The sequence below is a fragment of the Carassius auratus genome, chromosome 32 (genome assembly GCF_003368295.1).
Source record: "Carassius auratus strain Wakin chromosome 32, ASM336829v1, whole genome shotgun sequence".
Taxonomy (NCBI): Eukaryota; Metazoa; Chordata; class Actinopteri; order Cypriniformes; family Cyprinidae; genus Carassius; species Carassius auratus.
The window spans coordinates 6,392,685-6,410,763 of NC_039274.1; the positions used below are offsets into that span (position 1 = coordinate 6,392,685).

The 18,079-nt window shown below is 38.0% G+C and overlaps 1 protein-coding gene and 1 pseudogene across 1 annotated transcript; both read left to right on the forward strand.

Moving 5' to 3' along the window:
• Positions 1-2,394: 2,394 nt before the first annotated feature.
• Positions 2,395-10,717, forward strand: LOC113051447 (mitochondrial sodium/calcium exchanger protein-like). Its single transcript, XM_026215200.1, has 15 exons — positions 2,395-2,465; positions 2,676-2,828; positions 3,097-3,149; positions 5,988-6,045; positions 6,516-6,621; positions 6,931-7,098; positions 7,266-7,379; positions 7,750-7,809; positions 8,175-8,308; positions 8,508-8,649; positions 8,903-9,024; positions 9,326-9,479; positions 9,829-9,909; positions 10,057-10,121; positions 10,338-10,717. The coding sequence occupies exons 1-15, from the start codon at positions 2,415-2,417 to the stop codon at positions 10,524-10,526; spliced, it is 1,650 nt and encodes a 549-aa protein (XP_026070985.1). The 5' UTR covers positions 2,395-2,414; the 3' UTR covers positions 10,527-10,717.
• Positions 10,718-15,050: 4,333 nt separating this feature from the next.
• On the forward strand, positions 15,051-17,707 carry LOC113052373 (sorting nexin-1-like; annotated as a pseudogene).
• Positions 17,708-18,079: the final 372 nt, after the last annotated feature.

Below are 18,079 nucleotides of genomic sequence, written 5' to 3' on the forward strand. Positions count from 1 at the left end.
CAAATCAATTTTACCCATTACCACTATCACATTACTCTTTCAGCCCCAGGTATAGAGCTCAGAGAAAACATATAAACACACAAGCTCTGTGGATGGTGTGATGTATATAATACATTTTTGACAAGCTTATTTTGGCCATTTAGATACTGTAAATAAAAGTAGCATCTTGACTAGAGCAAAAATCATATTCCTGAATAAATACAAATTTTCATGCTGTGCTAATTTCTACAAAAACAATACAAGCAGTTGTGTCATGGATAATAAATATATAATAAATAAATACATGTGTACCTCATATTTACAGTGAGGAAAACAATTACTTCAGTAGCTGTAAAAACACCAATCTTTATATATATCTTTTATAGCAATAATAGCTCAATATGTCAGTGAGAAAAGTGTCCAATTGCATAAAGTTAAAAGTTAAACATCCAAATAATTTTTTTTTAAAGACGTCATAACTTTTTTTTTTTTTATTGATTCAGTTACTTGAATTATAGATTGGTCTAATTTGAATCTGAAAAAGGAACAGATTACCCCTTCGCTAATTGGTCAGACTACGTCTTTAGACACAGTCTTAAAGATAGTGCTCTATTAAAGCAACCGGCCCCTCGTTTGTTTCATCAGCTGTTCGATGATCAGAGACATGACTCTTCTCATTTGCAAAGACTGAATGTGTGAGTAACCAGATCACCCAAACATCAGATTCTTATAAAAGAAGATGAGACAATATATAGTTTTTGTTCCGCACTCTTTCTTTAGATCAGCTCAGCTATTTAGGGAGGCTGACGGATGTTTTGATATGACCTTTCAACAAATTCCACAATCCTAACCCTCAAAGAACAACTCTAGCAATATTTTAACATTTATTTAAAGCAATTAAATGATATCTAAATATAGGTAAAACTACTACCTCTGAACTGTATCACAGGAAACCAAACAAGAAGGTCACTGCTTTCTTCTGAAAATTTAGGGAGTAATTTATTCATTTTCAATGCAAGTAACTGACCTGAAACAGTGGTTGGTCTTAATCCCCAATCACATTTAGTAATAAAAATTATTAGATCCCCAAATAGTGTTGGGTAGATTACTTTCAATTTGTAGTCCGTTACTGATTATAGATTACATGTGACAGTGAGCCCAGTGGTGGACGTCTATATTATTCACACTATTCACAGAGCCCATCCCAATAAATCATAGTTGAACTCCAAATGATTTTGACATAGCCTAATGAAACTTTAGAGAATGTCAAAGGGCTGCTCTCAGATATACTGATGTCTTCTAGCTTACATCATGTAAGGCTTTTATAAAGGTCAAAGCAGTAGGGGGAAATAGGCCTATACCAGGAGCATCAAACTTTACAGAGTGTCAGAAGGTTGTTCTCAAATGAATATATACACATCTCAGCCTCCTGACTTTGCTGGTCAGTTGGCTGTTTAAGAAGGTCAAATCATACAGTTTTGCTGATCTGGGCTCATCGGTTGGCTTATGGGAACTTTTCCACTGGGACGCCAGCTTGAATTGGCAATTTTGCTAAAATGTTTCTTTATAAAATTTAACCCCAACAAAACAATGCCATCTTAAAAACGCTTTCAACGAGGGGGAAAAAAGTAAATAAAAAAGACACTGTTTAAATTTCATTGACCAACAGTTTTGGTTACATGACATTACAAACTTGTAAGCCAAGTTTAAAAGTCAACAGAAAGAGAGATCGACATTTAAAGGGATAGTTCACCCAAACTAAACTTTCAGAGCTTTTGATGCAAAGATCCTTGGAGAACGCAAAAGTCTTGCGAGAGAAATAATAAAATAAAATAAAAACTTCACATGAGGTATTTCCATCACCCTTGTCCATTTAGATGCTTCGTTTCGAAGGCGAACGAAAAAAGTCTTGGTTATTATGACACGACATGAGGGTGAGTGATTTCGGAATTGTTTGGGTGAACTATCCCTTTAATTTGAAAAGCGTGAAATGTCTCTTTAACCTCAGGACAAAGGGAGGGCGCATAAGAACGCGCGTCACACTGTTTTTAAGAAGTGTTGGAATGACTTGACAGGCTGACACGCTTCACGTTTAGGCTCTCTCGTGACAGAATGCGTAATCCTGCGTGATTTTAAGTCAAACCCACGGATTGTGATTCACAGCGTCTAAATACGTGGATTTTATCAACAATGAAGGAAAAGAGCGCGACGGAACCTCAAATGTTGCAGTCTATGTAACTGGCATATCGAAACTACCACAATTCAACTAACGTTACTAGTGTTGAATTTTGAAAAGCAATGTTGAAGCAGCAATCAGCAGCTTAGAAATGCGTGCTCTGCTCTTGTTGTTTTGCACCCGTTGCTTTGCAGTGGGATTCGTGTCAGCTGCCAGAAAACTGTTACCAGTCAAAACACACACATCGTCCCTCTTGGGAATGTCTGGCGTTCAGACAAGACCTGCAGAAGCTACACCGAACCGAGACGAGGTGAGCTGGACGAAACTCTCTGAAATATGTGATCACGCAGTGTTTAGATTTCCTATGTCCCTCACTGAGTCATTATTGTGACAAACACATTTGCTCTCTTTTTCCTCACCACGACCATGAGTAAACTATATATAAAATCTCTATATGTGATGTTGCCTAACTGTTTGGCAATGAATCCTTCACAGCTGCATTTGTTGATCTGTGTTGCAGTGTGATGTGGTGATGAACCTGTCTGCCAGTCAGAGATGTGAGTTTGTGAAGAATACACCGGACTGTGCTTCAGATGAAGGGTTCATCAAATACCCTGTGGTCACCTTTTGCCTGTTCCCACCTAATCTGCTGCCCCTAGCCATCACTCTCTATGTGAGGATACATTTAGCTCAGTCAGCAAACTCACGGTTTACTTTTTAAACTGATTGCATATCAGAGTATTGAGTGTTGTGTAAGTTTATTTGTGGAGTGTGACATGTTTGTTTACATATGCAACTGAAACTAATGAGAATGCATCATCCAGACTGTGTAATCTGATTTTATATTGGTTGTGTATTTTATGAACATACTGGTTTTGTATGTTAGTAAAGTCCCCCTCACGTTTTCTTTTTCCTTCCCTCTTTTTTTTTCTTCCTGTCAGGTCCTCTGGCTGTTTGTTCTGTTCCTTCTTCTTGGGCTGATTGCATCAGACTTGTGAGTAGTGTATTTGAGATAATTCTAGGGCAGTTTTGATTCGTAAAATCAAATTCCACGGCTCACCGCTAAGCACTGAATTATAGCAAAGTTACACAAACATGCACAAACATTGCTTCAAATAGCATATTAAAACTTGATATGTTCAATGTGAAACGTGAGTTTAAGGCAGGTATGAGCACAAGGTCGGGTAGCTTTATGTTGTTGTTTATGACTGAACAACAAATAAAAATGTTGTTGCTATTGGGGGGAAACCTTGTATGTCCAAATCTACTACCACTTTCAGGAAAGGTAAAAACATTTAATTTTTTTGATAATTAAACGCTGCATCATTAGAGTTGGTATTGTGGCTTTATGTATATGATCAAACACTTGCATGTGCCATTATAATATTAACATTTTAGGGTGGCAATATGTGTTCCCTCTTGAGTCGGTCTTTTGACACTGCATCATCGAAGATGACGCGATGGGGTTATCTAGTAGATTTGGGAATCTACTGAAGCCTTGTGAAATCTCGCGGACAAGAATTCGCCCGCCAATGGTGTTAAAGCAAGTGAAATAGAGGCAGTCACTCGTGATGCTCTGAACATAGAGGAACTTGCTTTGATCCACAAGCGCTGTCTGGCTTCATCTTGAACTTGAAGTCATGTCAAGGCTTTTGGCTAGGTTTTATAACTTGAAAATTTCCTTTTTCACACCACATGTTCTGTCTGTGCAGGGGAGCAGCAAATGAGTGACTGCGAGATTTCTTAGCCACACCACTCTCTGGTGCGTGTTTCAACTAGGTTGTATAGGCCGATGTGTAGTGCCATTACTCACTACTTCATGACACAGTTTTTCTGTGTTCTGTTATTTCAGTAGTATTCATGCACTACAGCTGCAGCAGTCTGCCCTGTTCTTGTGCTTATATGAACTTAGTTCTTAATGCAGATTAATGGTGGATGCTGTTAATATGTCACTCATAAGAGTTGGTTTAATGCACCAATACGCTTGTTGCTTATTATTACCGCGCTTTGCATTTCATTAGTCCAACACTGCTTGAATGTGTCAAATGTGGCTCTCCCCCTTGTAAATGTGTGGAGCTTGTGTGCAGAATGGATCTGGACGATTGACTGATCATAGTCCATTCAGGGAGTGTATTAAACCATCACAGACTTCTGCTTCTCAGCCACCCAGAGAGTAAACATAACCAATAATAATAGTCTAAAAATAATAATATACAAATATTACGGGGAAAAGACTGTAAGTTAATGGACTTACAAGACTGTAGGATGGATACTTTTTTTTTTTCTTGTAGGCCTATTTTATATTATGCACTTTATGTAATATTTATTTATGATAAACTTAATTTAAATGCTGACTATCGCACCTAATAAAGCCCAGTAGCCAAGGCATATGGTTAATGTAATAATTTAATAATTATATGTATAATAATAATTTCTTAATTCAAAATGAAATATTAATGAATCAATATCTGATAATCCTGGGTTGTTATGGTCACGCAGGTTTGTTTACGCATTAAAGTCATGGCCACAAGAAAAATAAGTCCTTTCCTCAACAAAAGAAGTCGTGGCCATGACATAAGGATGTTGTTACCTCGATAAAATGATCTCGTGGCTACGACATTTTTTACGACAAGTTATTATTTCATGGCCACGACAAAATTAAGTGAACTGACAATGTCATCTCCTGGGCACGCCTGCCTCTATTTCACATGCTTGAAGGTGGATGAATTCTCACCTGTGAGATTTCATAAGGCTTTAGTAGATTCGAGGAAGGGGGGATAACCCCAAAGCGACCTCTTCAATAATGCAGTGTCTCGTTCCCTCCTGGAGCCGATCCGAGGCTACGTTTGGTAACGGGCGGCGTTTTATCCGTCATATTCAGACTCATCTGAGGCAGTAAGTGCATCACATCACATTTTCCTCAACTTACAGGTTATAAAGTTTATGTAGCTATAAGGGTGGTCAGTCTTTTGTTGCTGAATACATTTAGCCAAAATCTAATGCTATAAAAGATGAAGCACTATGCAAAGGATATATAAAACAGTATATTAGCTACACCTAGACTGTAAATGCTAAGACTCTTCAAACACAGAAAAACATGAGTGTTTATAGACATAGTGTATCTTGAGTAAAGAAAACCCTGTACTTATTCAAACAACAGTTTTTATTTACCCTTGCACTGCAAGCAAGTTAGGTCTGTCACCAGACTCTACACAGCACTGTGTTTTGAATGAAGACTGGGAGGAGTTTAAGGTTTCACTGACAGTTTGAGGAACCAGTGGCGTTACCGGGTCTAGTCACAAGCTCTTTTGAATGATGTTCACTGCTTAAATATTTGTAAAACCCACAAAATGACGTGAATATGATTTAGTGTGTTTTTAGGTTCACATTGTATTCCATTTGCACTATGCAGTTAAATTGATCATTCGGACTGTGACGCAATTAAAATGAGTAACTGTTTAAAATGTAAAAACAATAATATGTAAAAACAATAATTGCAGACGTGTTTATGTAGAGACATGTATATTCCTTTGTGATCTCATAACACTATCCTTTGTAGCCTTTGGCCATGATGAAGGTTTCACTTCTCTATTTACTCATCTGACATTCTTTCATTTATCTGGAGAATTTAGAATTGAGTCTCTTTATTTTAAAAAGGTTCTTCTTTTTGAGGGTCAAGAAGTCAGTTAACTTGTCGTTATGTTGCAAAATATATTTAAAGTGAATTTCTTCTATAAATAAAATGAATTTGAATTTAAATGCAAATGGATTATAATATGTATTTTGATTATATTGTATTATGTAACTTTTTTGTTTTGTTTCTTGTTTTCAGTTTCTGCCCAAACCTCTCAGCCATTTCTTCCACACTAAGCTTGACTCATAATGTGGCCGTATCCTTTAAATGGTTCAATTGTGGCGGCGGTACTGCAATTCCCACATCAGCTGATCCTTGTCATTTGTCCTCATTCTGTGTGGGTTAAGGAGGTTAATTACTCCTGCTGTGGACTTCTGCTGAGTCCTTATATACCACAGTAGTGATAAACTGTGAAGAGAATATCACAGCATTCTAAACAATTAGACATAGCAAACGACTGGCCTGTTAGTAGGTTATATGCTGACATTTGCCAAGACTGTTATTCTCTATAGTTGGAGAAGTTTGTACATGAGTGAGAAGAGTCTCTAAAGTGTGTTTGTGTCATAAACGTGTGCACATGACTGAGCGGGGTGTGTTGTATGTGTGACTGAGTGGAATCCTCAGTGATGAGTCTGTGTTTTGGTTGCTGGAAAAGGTCCAAATTGTGCTGTGAGGTTGTGTTGGTCTCATTTTTGTATCATTGTTTTCCGTGACTAAGTGGAACAGGGAGTAACATTCCTGGCACTTGGAAATGGGGCTCCAGATGTGTTCAGTGCCATGGCTGCTTTTTCTCACCCTCAGACTGCTGGTCTTGCCATTGGAGCACTGTTTGGTGAGAGATCAGCTCTTTTAAACATACACCAAGCTTCCTACATCACACACATAAACATCAAGGACATGTGTTGGAGTATTTAAGGTAAACGGTGTAGTTCTCAACTAATAATGGCACCAAACTGAATTGTGCTATTGTGCAGGTTGCTTGGATCATGCAAGTGGTTTGACCATAATAACCTTGAGACTGTTTGTTTTGACTGAACAGTAGCAGTATTCATACAGCTCCATTGCACACTTCACCTTTAATCCTTCTGAACAAATTCATCATTAAAAAAAAAAAATTCCTAATGTGATTTCTTTTTTCTAGGGGCGGGAATCTTTGTCACAACAGTGGTAGCTGGAAGCATTGCTCTGGTTAAGCCTTTCACTGTGGCGTCCCGTCCATTCCTTCGTGATGTCATTTTCTACATGGCAGCTGTGTTTTGGACCTTCATGATCCTATATAAAGGCCATATTTCCATGGGAGAAGCCGTGGGTCCGATAACCATTATTCACTCACATCTTTTCATTCATTTAGGAAATTGACACACATTTTCAATCTGCTTGTTCCACTTATATGCATAATATATTGATATGGTTATCATTTCCTTTTGTTAGAGAAGTCATCTGATTCTTCTTATCATTCTTTTCTATTCTCCACAGGTTATCTGGGGCTGTATATTGTATATGTTTTGACTGTGATTGTTAGTGCATATGTTTACAATCGTCAGAAGCATCAACTGAATGGATCGGCCCAGACCTCAGGCAGTGAACGGGGTAAAGACTGCAGCCTTTCTCAGCACTCAACTCACAAATCACACACCACACTCTTTCAGTCACATTTCAATTCCTCAATAAGGAGGGACAACGTTTTTTCTTTTATTTAAGGTAAACATGTTAAATTTATTGTTTTTAATGACTGAGCTTGCTTACTTAAGTACTCATTCCCATTTCTAGTAATATATGAATTAACTGCACTAAACTCTAACACATTCAGATATAGTGCGCACAACAATGCAAACTCAAAGCTTTGTCAATTTGAATAAAGTGCTATGAAGTTTATGAAATGGAAGTAATGCTCTTTGCTTTGCAGCAGTGTTGGTCTAACACTGGGCAGATATTAATGAGCGCTGTTCTTGTCTTTTAGGAGAGATTCTTCCATCTGATGCATATAGAGAAATTCCGAATGCCAGCATACAAGCACACGGTGGGTCACTTCCTCTAAACTTAAAACTATGTTGGTTATATACGTGGCTGGAGTTTTGTGGGTTATGTATGCATGATTGTTTTCAACACCACAGACTTTCATAATAATGGTAGTTTGCTCGTGTGTGTGTTGCTATCTGCATTGGTAACAGTGAAAGTGAATGAGAATTTTGCATCTTTAAGGAAGTTCTGTATGGTGTAACAGTGTTTCTATCTGCTCAGTCATTTGATTTTATGTTTGTGTGCTTCTTAGGCTCTGAAATGCTACTCATCAACCATTTTCTTTCACAGTTTAGACGATTGGTTTGCATTTGTCTATGTGAAACTCTTGCATGCATGTGTTTGTAAGTGTTATGTGTGTTACAGATGATGGAGAGTATGAGCCTTTGCTGCCTTACACTCGATCCACTGCTCAGATCTTCCTGAATGCCATTAACCCGGTGGACAGCCGGACCTGGAGGAGACAGCACTGGAGTGCCAAAGTCCTCAAAGTGATCAAGGTAAAAAATACAAAAACAAGTGTATTTAATTTCATGATCACTTCCTGGCTCTAAATAAGTAATCATTCTTCTATGAACCTGTTGTTTAAAATAAACTTGTCTGATTGTCCAAGTGGTGGATTTGTTGAACTTTGTATACATGCTTACGTAATTTTAAGGTGAGGATCCTTTTTTTTGCATTTCCATCTGACTGTGTTAGGTGCCTGTAGAAGTGCTGTTATTGTTGACCGTTCCTGTGGTGGACACAGATAAGGAAGATCACAACTGGAAACGACCTCTGAACTCTCTGCACATAATCACTGGGCCTCTGGTGTGTGTACTTACCTTCCAGTCGGGAAAGTGTAAGTCAGTTGGCATTGTTATTTGAACTATGAAACTAAACCTGTTTAGCATCAATATCTTATGTGCACATAAAAAGTAGTTACGTCATCCCTGCCAGTGTTTTGTAGCTTTAATGCACCAGCTGCGGTCTGTGAGATGAACTCCTCTTGTATGTGGAAAGATAAATGCTGTTGATGCAGAAATTGTGTAATCACTTCATGTTCTGCAAAAGAGCATGTGACTGAAAAAGAAAAACTTTCTCTTTCCTTCAAGATGGCTTACTGCTGATTGAAGGAGAAGTTCCAGTGTGGGTGCTCATACTCTGCATCGGAGTCTTCCTCTCGGGCATAGTCTTCTTCACTACCACAAATGAGCGTCCTCCTAAATATCACTTTGTATGAGTCTTCAGTGTTTTAAAGAAGTCTCTTATGCATTAGTTTGATCACAAATACAGTAAAAACAGTAATATTATGAAATTATTCTAATCTTAAATAGTTGTTTTTCTGTTTTAATTAAAAAAAAATTCAAATTACTCAAAGAAACAGAAGGTAATTGAAATAGAAGTCATTGTATAGGCTTTATAAATGTCTTTACTGTCTCTTTTGATCAATCCAATGCATCCTTGCTGAATAAAGGTTATAATTGTGTATTTTTTAATTTAATTAATTTTTTTCATTGCTGTGTGTGTGCACGTAGCTCTATTCTCTGCTAGGTTTTGTGGTCAGTGCGCTGTGGATCAGCACTGTGGCGTCTGAGATTGTTAGTGTGCTGCACCTGCTGGGTATTGTTCTCAGTCTGAGCAACACTGTACTGGGCCTCACCTTGTTAGCCTGGGGCAACAGCATTGGAGGTATACACTCACTCAAACCACAAACAGCACATTATCTTCCCATTATTTTTGCTCATAGCCAATATGCTAGGACTTGAAATGATAGGATAACAATTTTGCAACTACTAGATGGTATGGTTTTATCTTTGTTGGCACTTTTGAGTACTAATGTAATGCATGATGTGTGTGTGTGTATAATATATATATATATATATATATATATATATATATATATATATATATATATATATGCGCAATTATTATTATTTTTGGTATTTATTACTGGATGGCCTTTAATATTTTAAAGAATCATACACCATTATGTTTTTACCTCTGTTAGACCATGTGTGATATTTGTGTGTTTTGACAGATTGCTTTGCAGACATTACTATAGCCCGTCAGGGATACCCACGGATGGCCATCTCTGCCTGTTTCGGAGGCATTATCTTCAGTATCTTTTCACATATGCTCTTTTTAAGTTTTCCTTATTGTGTTTGTGCTTTAACAAATACATCAGCAGATTTAATCATAATATTTATTTGCATTACATTACCGTAACCACATAGAGATCTTCATATGCCTTTAACATTGCATTAAGACATGCTGTTTGGTGTGGGTCTGGGCTGCCTGCTGCAAATCTTTCAGACTAATAACGTTGTGATGGTAAGTCTCGCACTCTCTATATTACAGTATATACAATGTCTCAACTTTCTTTTAAAAAGACATATAAACATGTACAGTAAGTGGATGCAATGTACTTCATAGTCTTTTGGTGTTTACCTGAGAACATGTTAAAACCTTTTAGTCAGTTGGATATTCCAGTATAGATGCATGACGGAGTCTGATCTGTGTGCTGTGTGTGTTTGGTTGTGTGGTCAGCTGGAACCAGAGGGGATGCTGTGCTGGGTTCTCTCCGGAGCACTGGGTCTGTCTCTCGTCCTCTCCTTCATACTGGTTCCTCTTCAGTGTTTTCACCTGAGCAGATTCTATGGCATTTTTCTACTGATCTTCTACATCGTCTTCCTCCTCGTTGCTCTGCTCACTGAGTTTAGAGTTATCCAATTCTGACATCAGCAGAAACATTAAACAAAGGCAAAACATTCATAGAAATGTATAAGAATAGATATATATTTGTAAATGTCTTTTTTTGAAGATCATGAGCCAGTAGTACTCTAGTTAAATTGTTTGAACAAATTTTGAATTATGAAATTGAAATTATTACAAAATATTTTAATTAAACGGGATACTTGCAAATATGCAGTGCTGTTGTGTTTTTCTTTTGTACTGACTGAATTCAGGCCAAGTACGATTTGTGAGCTGATTAAGTCTGATGCATGAATTTGATGGTTGCATCGGTTCACAAAATTGGTCCGAGCTGCTCTCATTCTATAATGAGACAATAACCTATGAGTGAACTGAATAAATGTGTATTTCTGTAGCTGTACTGTATAATACAATATATTCACCGAGTCACTAATCCGCATCAGATCAGTGCACTGTTGGATTGGGCGCAGTTTCTGAAGTAGCTGTAGTATTGGCTCCAGACCATCAGGTGGCAGTGTCGCATCAGCGCTCTTTCTGAGCTGTGCTCGGATGTTTAAAGCAGGCTGAGGTTACCTAGCAGCGAAATACAATCCACGCTTACCTGTAACATACAGTCAGTTAGAAACAACGCCAACCTTGAGACTTGATTCGTTAGGTCCGTTTGTTACATATATTTTCTTTGGTCGAAAAATGTCAAGCAACTACGGACGTAATCCTCCTCCTTTCCCTGATCCTGAAGAGCGGGAGGCTGAATCGGACGCTCGAGTGCTGGACAGCGACGAGGAAGAGGAGGAGGATGAAGTCGAGGATATATTCACCGGCGCCAGAGTGAGACACCTGCTTCAGACTGCATAGCAAGTTTGCATCTGATCGAGTCATATATCTGTGGGGAAACGTTCAAGTGACATTTGACAGAAGCTAGCAGATGTCAATGTCTGCAGCAGTTAGTCTCATAATGCAACTCAGGAACTGCACGAACTGCATGGTTAATTAACACTGGAAGTGAATGAGGAGATACCCCCTGACAACGTAAAGCGCTTTGAGAGCTTAGAAAAGCGCTATATAAATGTAAGTAATTATTGTTATCAGCTGTTATGTTGGCACTGATCACATCATCTCCTGAAGAGGGCGATATCTTCATCGAGGAGGGCTCGTACATCAGGAGCGATGTCCATCACGACACTAATGGCCTTCACTCTGATGAAGAGCTGGATCTGTTCACTGGGAACGTTATTTCTCACCACTCCGTTACTGCACCATGACTCAAAATGAGCAATACATACGTAATGACACTTGAGTGTTGGAGAACAATGCATCTTGTCTTTAAAATATCGTGTCAGGATGATGCAGATCACTTAAAGATGCTTTATCTGAAATGTAAAAACTCAAGAAAATTGTACTTAAGGTATATTAACAAAAAAACCTATTAATATGAACTATTAATGAATAAACAGTTGTCAAAAATTGTGCTCAATTAAAATTATGTACCTACTTGAGTGGAAATAAAAACACACACACACACACACGCGTAATGGTTTTTATACTGTACAAACTGTATATTCTATGGTCCTACACCAACCCTACACCTAACCCTTACAGGAAACTTTGTGCATTTTTATTTTCTCAAAAAACTCATTCTGTATGATTTATAAGCGTTTTGATAAATGGGGACATGGGTTATGTCCTCATAAGTCACCCTCTCCTTGTAATACCTGTGTCATACCCATGTCATTATACAGAGTTGTGTCCTGATATGTCACAAAAACAAGAAAACACACACACACACATATAATTGAATTTGGGTATTTAAAAGTAATCGGCGAGCACTTTTATGAGCTTCAAATTGGCTTTTGTAAACGAGACAGTAGAGATGTTCTAATTAGAGTGTTTCTAAACTTTCTTAAAAAAGAAACCTGTTGAAAATAATTTCTCATTGTTCTGACCATGTAAGAATCCAGGACACTGAACTGAAACCAATATCCTGAAACCTGTTACCAGAATATTCTCAGCTAAAGTGATCAGTATGTGATTTCACAAACATTTGAATATAGTGATTTTTAGTAGTTATTATAAAAACACTTTTCTAGAGCATGAAGTATTTGTCTGAAAGGCATAGTTTTTCTGTGTGCATGATTTACTGGCTTGTTAGTTACATTTGGATAGATAGTTTTAAATCATTGAGGAAATATTTAAGTCATATACAGGTACAATAAATTGCAATGAAATGAAAAGGTATTAATTTTCATTGTAAATGTGATTGAGTAAAAGCACAAGTATTTGGTTTTAACAGAACTAATGTATGGTACAGATTTCCCCAAATAATACCATACTAAAATATAATGTTGAAGTGCTACTACCCACATACCTTACACCTCTGTGCTTTATTTGTTCTTTCTGTTCAAACACCAGAGGCCACTGTAGAACTGACGCTTACCAACACCACTAGTCAAGGCAGGACAGAGATTATCATCCTGATCACATCAGCCTTATAACACCACACATCTTCCTACGTAATTCAATACTGAAACCCAGCATTGTCACCAAGATCATGGAGAAGGTACTGAAACGAGACCCTTTACATGCCTATAGTTGCATTCTTGTAATATTTATTTAAGAGTCTTTATTCTAACAATGCTGATGAACTTAAACAGTCTCAGGAGGAAGAGAGTGGAGACCAGTTTGAGCTGAACATCGCAGTCACTAATCCAGAGAAAATTAGGTTGTATTATGCAACTTATTTTTCAACGTGAAAGTAAGCAAATAAGTGAATAACAAATTGATGTAAACTCTAAAATGATTTGAGAACTGTAAAATGGTTGAGAACCACTGGTTCTAGCTGTCCTGGATGCTGAGAGCTACATTGAGTTCTTCTTCGTTATTGTGTTTCAGGAGATGGCTTGAATGCCTACATGTCTTACAAAGTGTCGACTCAGGTAGGCAAAAGCTCATCTCTAACCATTTTTGGATTGTTCAAGCTACATAAATCAGCATTTTGGCCCTTTTCCATGCTTCTCTGTCTCTCTCCAGACTACACTGGTCATGTTCCCTTATGTTCTCAGTGCGTCAATGTTTCAGTGATTTTCTGGGACTTTATGAGAAGATATCAGCCAAAGTCACTCCCTGCTGGGTTGCATCATTCCACCTCCACCTCAGAAGAGTGTAGTGGGTAAAAAAGTTCTCATGCTCACTCTGGCTCCATGTCTAGTGGAGTTATTCTAGTGAGCTCATGTATACCCCTGTTCCACCGAGGCAGTTTGAGTGCTGGATCGGAGCCAGAGCCTAGTTTCAGATCGGTTCTTTGTCTTTTGACAACCAAAGCACCATCTCCGAACCAGGAAAAGTGGTTAGTAAGTAGCATTAAAACATTCCTGGGCTAGAAGTAAGTACCACTTGAGTCAGGGGCTGGGGCGGGGTTACTGTGACCAACAAGATGCCATTTTTGAAATAGCATCTAAACATGAAAACTTTAAATTTGCTGTGTTGGATGCCGATGTAGGTTTGCAAAGCCATGCACATCAATAGCAATGCAATTAATGCAATTGCACCAGGTTCATACTGGTGGAAAGGGGGTACTAGACATTCACAGTGGCCTGGATACATGAGAATGTTTTCTTTGAGCTTTCTGTTGGCTCTTACTTTTTTGCTGACTGAGTTTGTGGTTTGTGTTGTGTCACAGGGATGACTAAAGTGAAGGTGGTGAAGGAGGATTCATCCTCTGCAGAGTTTGTGGAAAAGAGACGAGCAGCACTGGAGAGGTGAACACATGGCAATACACATGACATAGAGGTTGATCAATTGCATTTTTCTTCTGATACTGATAACTAAATCCCAGGTGCAACCAAAAAATGGCTATAATAACAAAGTGCTGATGAATACAATGTGACATTTACAATATAAACACAGAGTAAACTTTATTATAATTTTTGGCTAATTGCACGACAATAGATAAAAACAAACAACACAATTACTTCAGGAAACATCTGTGACACATAAGCCCCTTTTAATACAAAGATTTTGGAAAATTCACGGATGATCTGAGATTTGTTTTGGGATCGTCAGATTTTGGTTCATTCACACTGCCAGTGATTTTCTGTAATCTGTATGTGCATTCACACACATCCCATAAAGATCCCGTAAGACACGTGACATTACGATGGGACATGTGATATGTACTGTTTCACTTAAGCTGGCGAACAATCTCCGCTTCAGCACATATAGTGAAGAGCTCCCTGATCTCTTCTTCATACCAGTTTGCACATTTTTTCTTTGTGACTGCTGATCTGCTTTCAAAAAACCTGATAAGGGGGACACACGATAACATGCATCATCACTACAACACACCCCTTACGGCATTGGTTCTGGCTTTTGTTCACATAGGGCTCGTTCTGAGATTGATCCTGTCAATGTTACCAGGTCCCCAACCCAGCATCGACACTGTAATCAATCCCGGGATGTGTTTGCATTCATACAGAAGGCACCCTGGCAATTTCCAGTGTGAAAGGGGATATAGACAGTAACGAGGACTAAAGACAGTAAATATGGACAAATACAGACAACAGTGTCAGAAGGTACACAAAGTAAAAACAAAACTAGCAGTTAGATAAGTAATATATATATATATATATATATATATATATATATATATATATATATATATATATATATATATATATATATACACACACACACACACACACACACACACGTGTAGCAGATTTAGACACCACAAACCTTAAGGAGTTAGGAGTTGTTTCATTTTTATTTTGCAGTCATACACTAGAATCTTTCGGCATCAGTCATGTAAACGAATGCATTCATTGTTGCCGAGTTTTGAGTTGCAACAGCAGAACCATATGTTTATTGACCTCTAATATAAAATATGCATTCACATGCTAATGCACACTTGTTTTATTTTTAACTGGTTATATTTATGTATATACAGTGAAGAAAAAATACAGAAAAAATACCCCCCTTTAAAATAATCACATTTTGTTGCTTTGCAGCCTGAAATGAAGACTGACACAGTTTTTGTTTTATCAAGCTGTAGTTACTCAGTGCAACTTATGGCATCCAAGTGAAAGATATAACATCAGCATGTTATAAAAAAAAATTCAAAAACCAGAATCACTGAGTTGGAAAAAGGATCACGCCGTCCTAAAAATGACTTGTAAACTCAAACAGGTGCAGCAAATCACCTTGTGATTATTAATCAAAATGTGATTATTTTGAAGGGGCTGATTCTTTTCTATACACACTGTTTATTATATACTTATTTTCTGTAGGTATCTACAGAGAGTAGTGCCTCATCCATCTCTATTACATAATGTTCGAGAGTTTTTAGAGAGAGATGAGGTGACCACCTTTATCATGTTCCTTGATACACAGTATCTTTAGTGCCATATTTAATATCTAAACTTGTGTGTTTTTAGTTGCCCGGGGCGGTAAATACTCTTTTAGTGGACCTGGCCTCCTAAAGATGATAAACAGAGCATCGGATGCAGTGAATAAGATGAGCGTTAAAATGAATGAATCAGATAATGTAAGGGGAGCTCAGTTCGTGCAGTACTAAGACATAAATTCTTCCAGGTTGTTGCATTTGACTAGTGATTGACCCCTGTGTGTGTGTCAGTGGTTTGAGAGTAAGCTGCAGGAGGTGGAGAATGAGGAGCAGCTGCTGAGGAAGCTGCATGCTGCTGTTGACTCATTAGTAAACCACAGGAAAGGTGAGAATGAAAACTACACTGTGAAGCCAGTCTTCCAGATTCATACTGTTACAAAGCATCTCAAAGTCTTTCTCCTCTCGTAGAGTTGTGTAGTAACACAGCGGTGTTTAACAAGAGTTTGGCCATCCTGGGCAGTGTGGAGGAGAACTCTGCGTTATCTCATGCGCTGTCACAGCTGGCAGAAGTGGAGGATAAGATGGAGCAGCTGCATCAGCAACAGACCTTCAGTGATTTCTTCATCCTTGCTGAGCTCTTGGCCGACTACGTCAGGCTGCTGGCGGCCGTGAGGGTTAGAGAGCACAACCACATAACGCAAAACCAGCAGTGAGACCCCATTGCTTAAGTAATATGTTGTTTACTGTGTTGTTTGCTCTCCTCAGTGCTGTTCTGAGCAGAGAATGAAAGTGTGTCAGCATCTACAGGAAGCTCAGAGCACATTGCAGAAGAAACGAGAGGCCGAGGCCAAGCTGCTCTGGGAAAATAAATCCGAGAAGCTGCAGCAGGCTAAAGACAACATAAATGAGGTTAAATTGTTGAAAATTGGTAAAATGTTAAATGGTAATATGAATGGTGTCTCTGCACAGTGGGAGTCTAAAGTCAGTCAGTATGAGAGAGATTTCGAAAGAGTCACCTGTACTGTGCGTAAAGAAGTGCTCAGATTTGAGGTAAGATGTGTCAGTCACATGTTCATCATGATGATGAATTTTATAATAGAAAAATGTCCTGTTTATTATTTCTTCATTTAAATATCCTATATAATAATGGGTACACTGATGTGCTATGGTTCTAGTGGTTTAAATTGTTTCAAATGATGGGCACAACCTCTTTTTTACATAGGGCAAACATTTTACTATTTGGTCAACTGCTATAATGATCAGTTATGCAAGTCCTAATTTATATGAATAATACATCAATTTTGTTGCATACCTGTTGCTGACATAATAATGGCCTATTTCAAAAGCTTATGCAATTGTGTTCTCTTTATTTTTTCTGTTTCTCTTTAACAGCTCCCACTCATTATAGTTGTAATTCCTGTATTATTCTTGACAAAATATTTCAGTATTCCAATATAAAATGAAGCAAAGCACAACAGTTACCAGATGGTGCTTGGTGGGATTTTACAAAATAACTTTTGGATTGCTCCCTTTTCCTAAACTCGAGACAGGTGGATTGGGATTGCAGTTAAAGGTGCTGTATGTAGGATTGACAGAGTGGTTGAACTAGGTATTAAAGTCCAAATTCAAAACATTGGAGGTTAATATTAATTAAAATATTCTCACTTGATGCACACGCAGGTTGCCAGATTGCTTCCATGACTGAAATTAAATATGCTGTGTTTCCTTCTAACTGGCAACCCAGAGTGCCGAAATACAATTGGATAAACTGGAAGTGGGCGGATTTTACTAACCAAAACAGAGACTGACATTCTGTAACACACATTTTCAAAGGAGAATTACTGACTGTAGCATTGTTTTTCAGATAAACAAGTATGTTAACTTAGCATGTTTCTTAATTATCTGCAAACATATTATGGTATTTTTATGCTTTATTAGAGTCAAAAGTGTACATACAGCACCTTTAAATTACCTCACAACCACGGTTTGTCAAAAAAAACTGTAGGTAATTCGGCCAGGAATTTCCACAGGGATAATGGAAAGAAAAGCAGTCGTTCTGGATATGGAAGGCAATAAAATCACCAACTTGCCCCTGTAAATATTCAACAATTGCCCTAACCCTTTTGCACGACAGTTTAAAATACTTTTAGCTGAGCCCCTGGCGTGAGTTTTTTTTAGGTGACCGTTATTTTAGAATGTACCGCCTTATTGTTTTCTTTTCAAACAGCACATAGTGAAA

What these genes read in the sequence shown, in the direction of transcription:
- LOC113051447 (XM_026215200.1), top strand. Translation starts at nt 2,415, where the DNA reads ATGTCTGGCGTTCAGACAAGACCTGCAGAAGCTACACCGAACCGAGAC. An exon ending in GCTTGACTCATAATGTGGCC is followed by an intron (nt 6,046 to 6,515) that starts GTATCCTTTAAA and finishes TAAGTGGAACAG; the next exon opens with GGAGTAACATTCCTGGCACT. An exon ending in AGACTAATAACGTTGTGATG is followed by an intron (nt 10,122 to 10,337) that starts GTAAGTCTCGCA and finishes TTGTGTGGTCAG; the next exon opens with CTGGAACCAGAGGGGATGCT.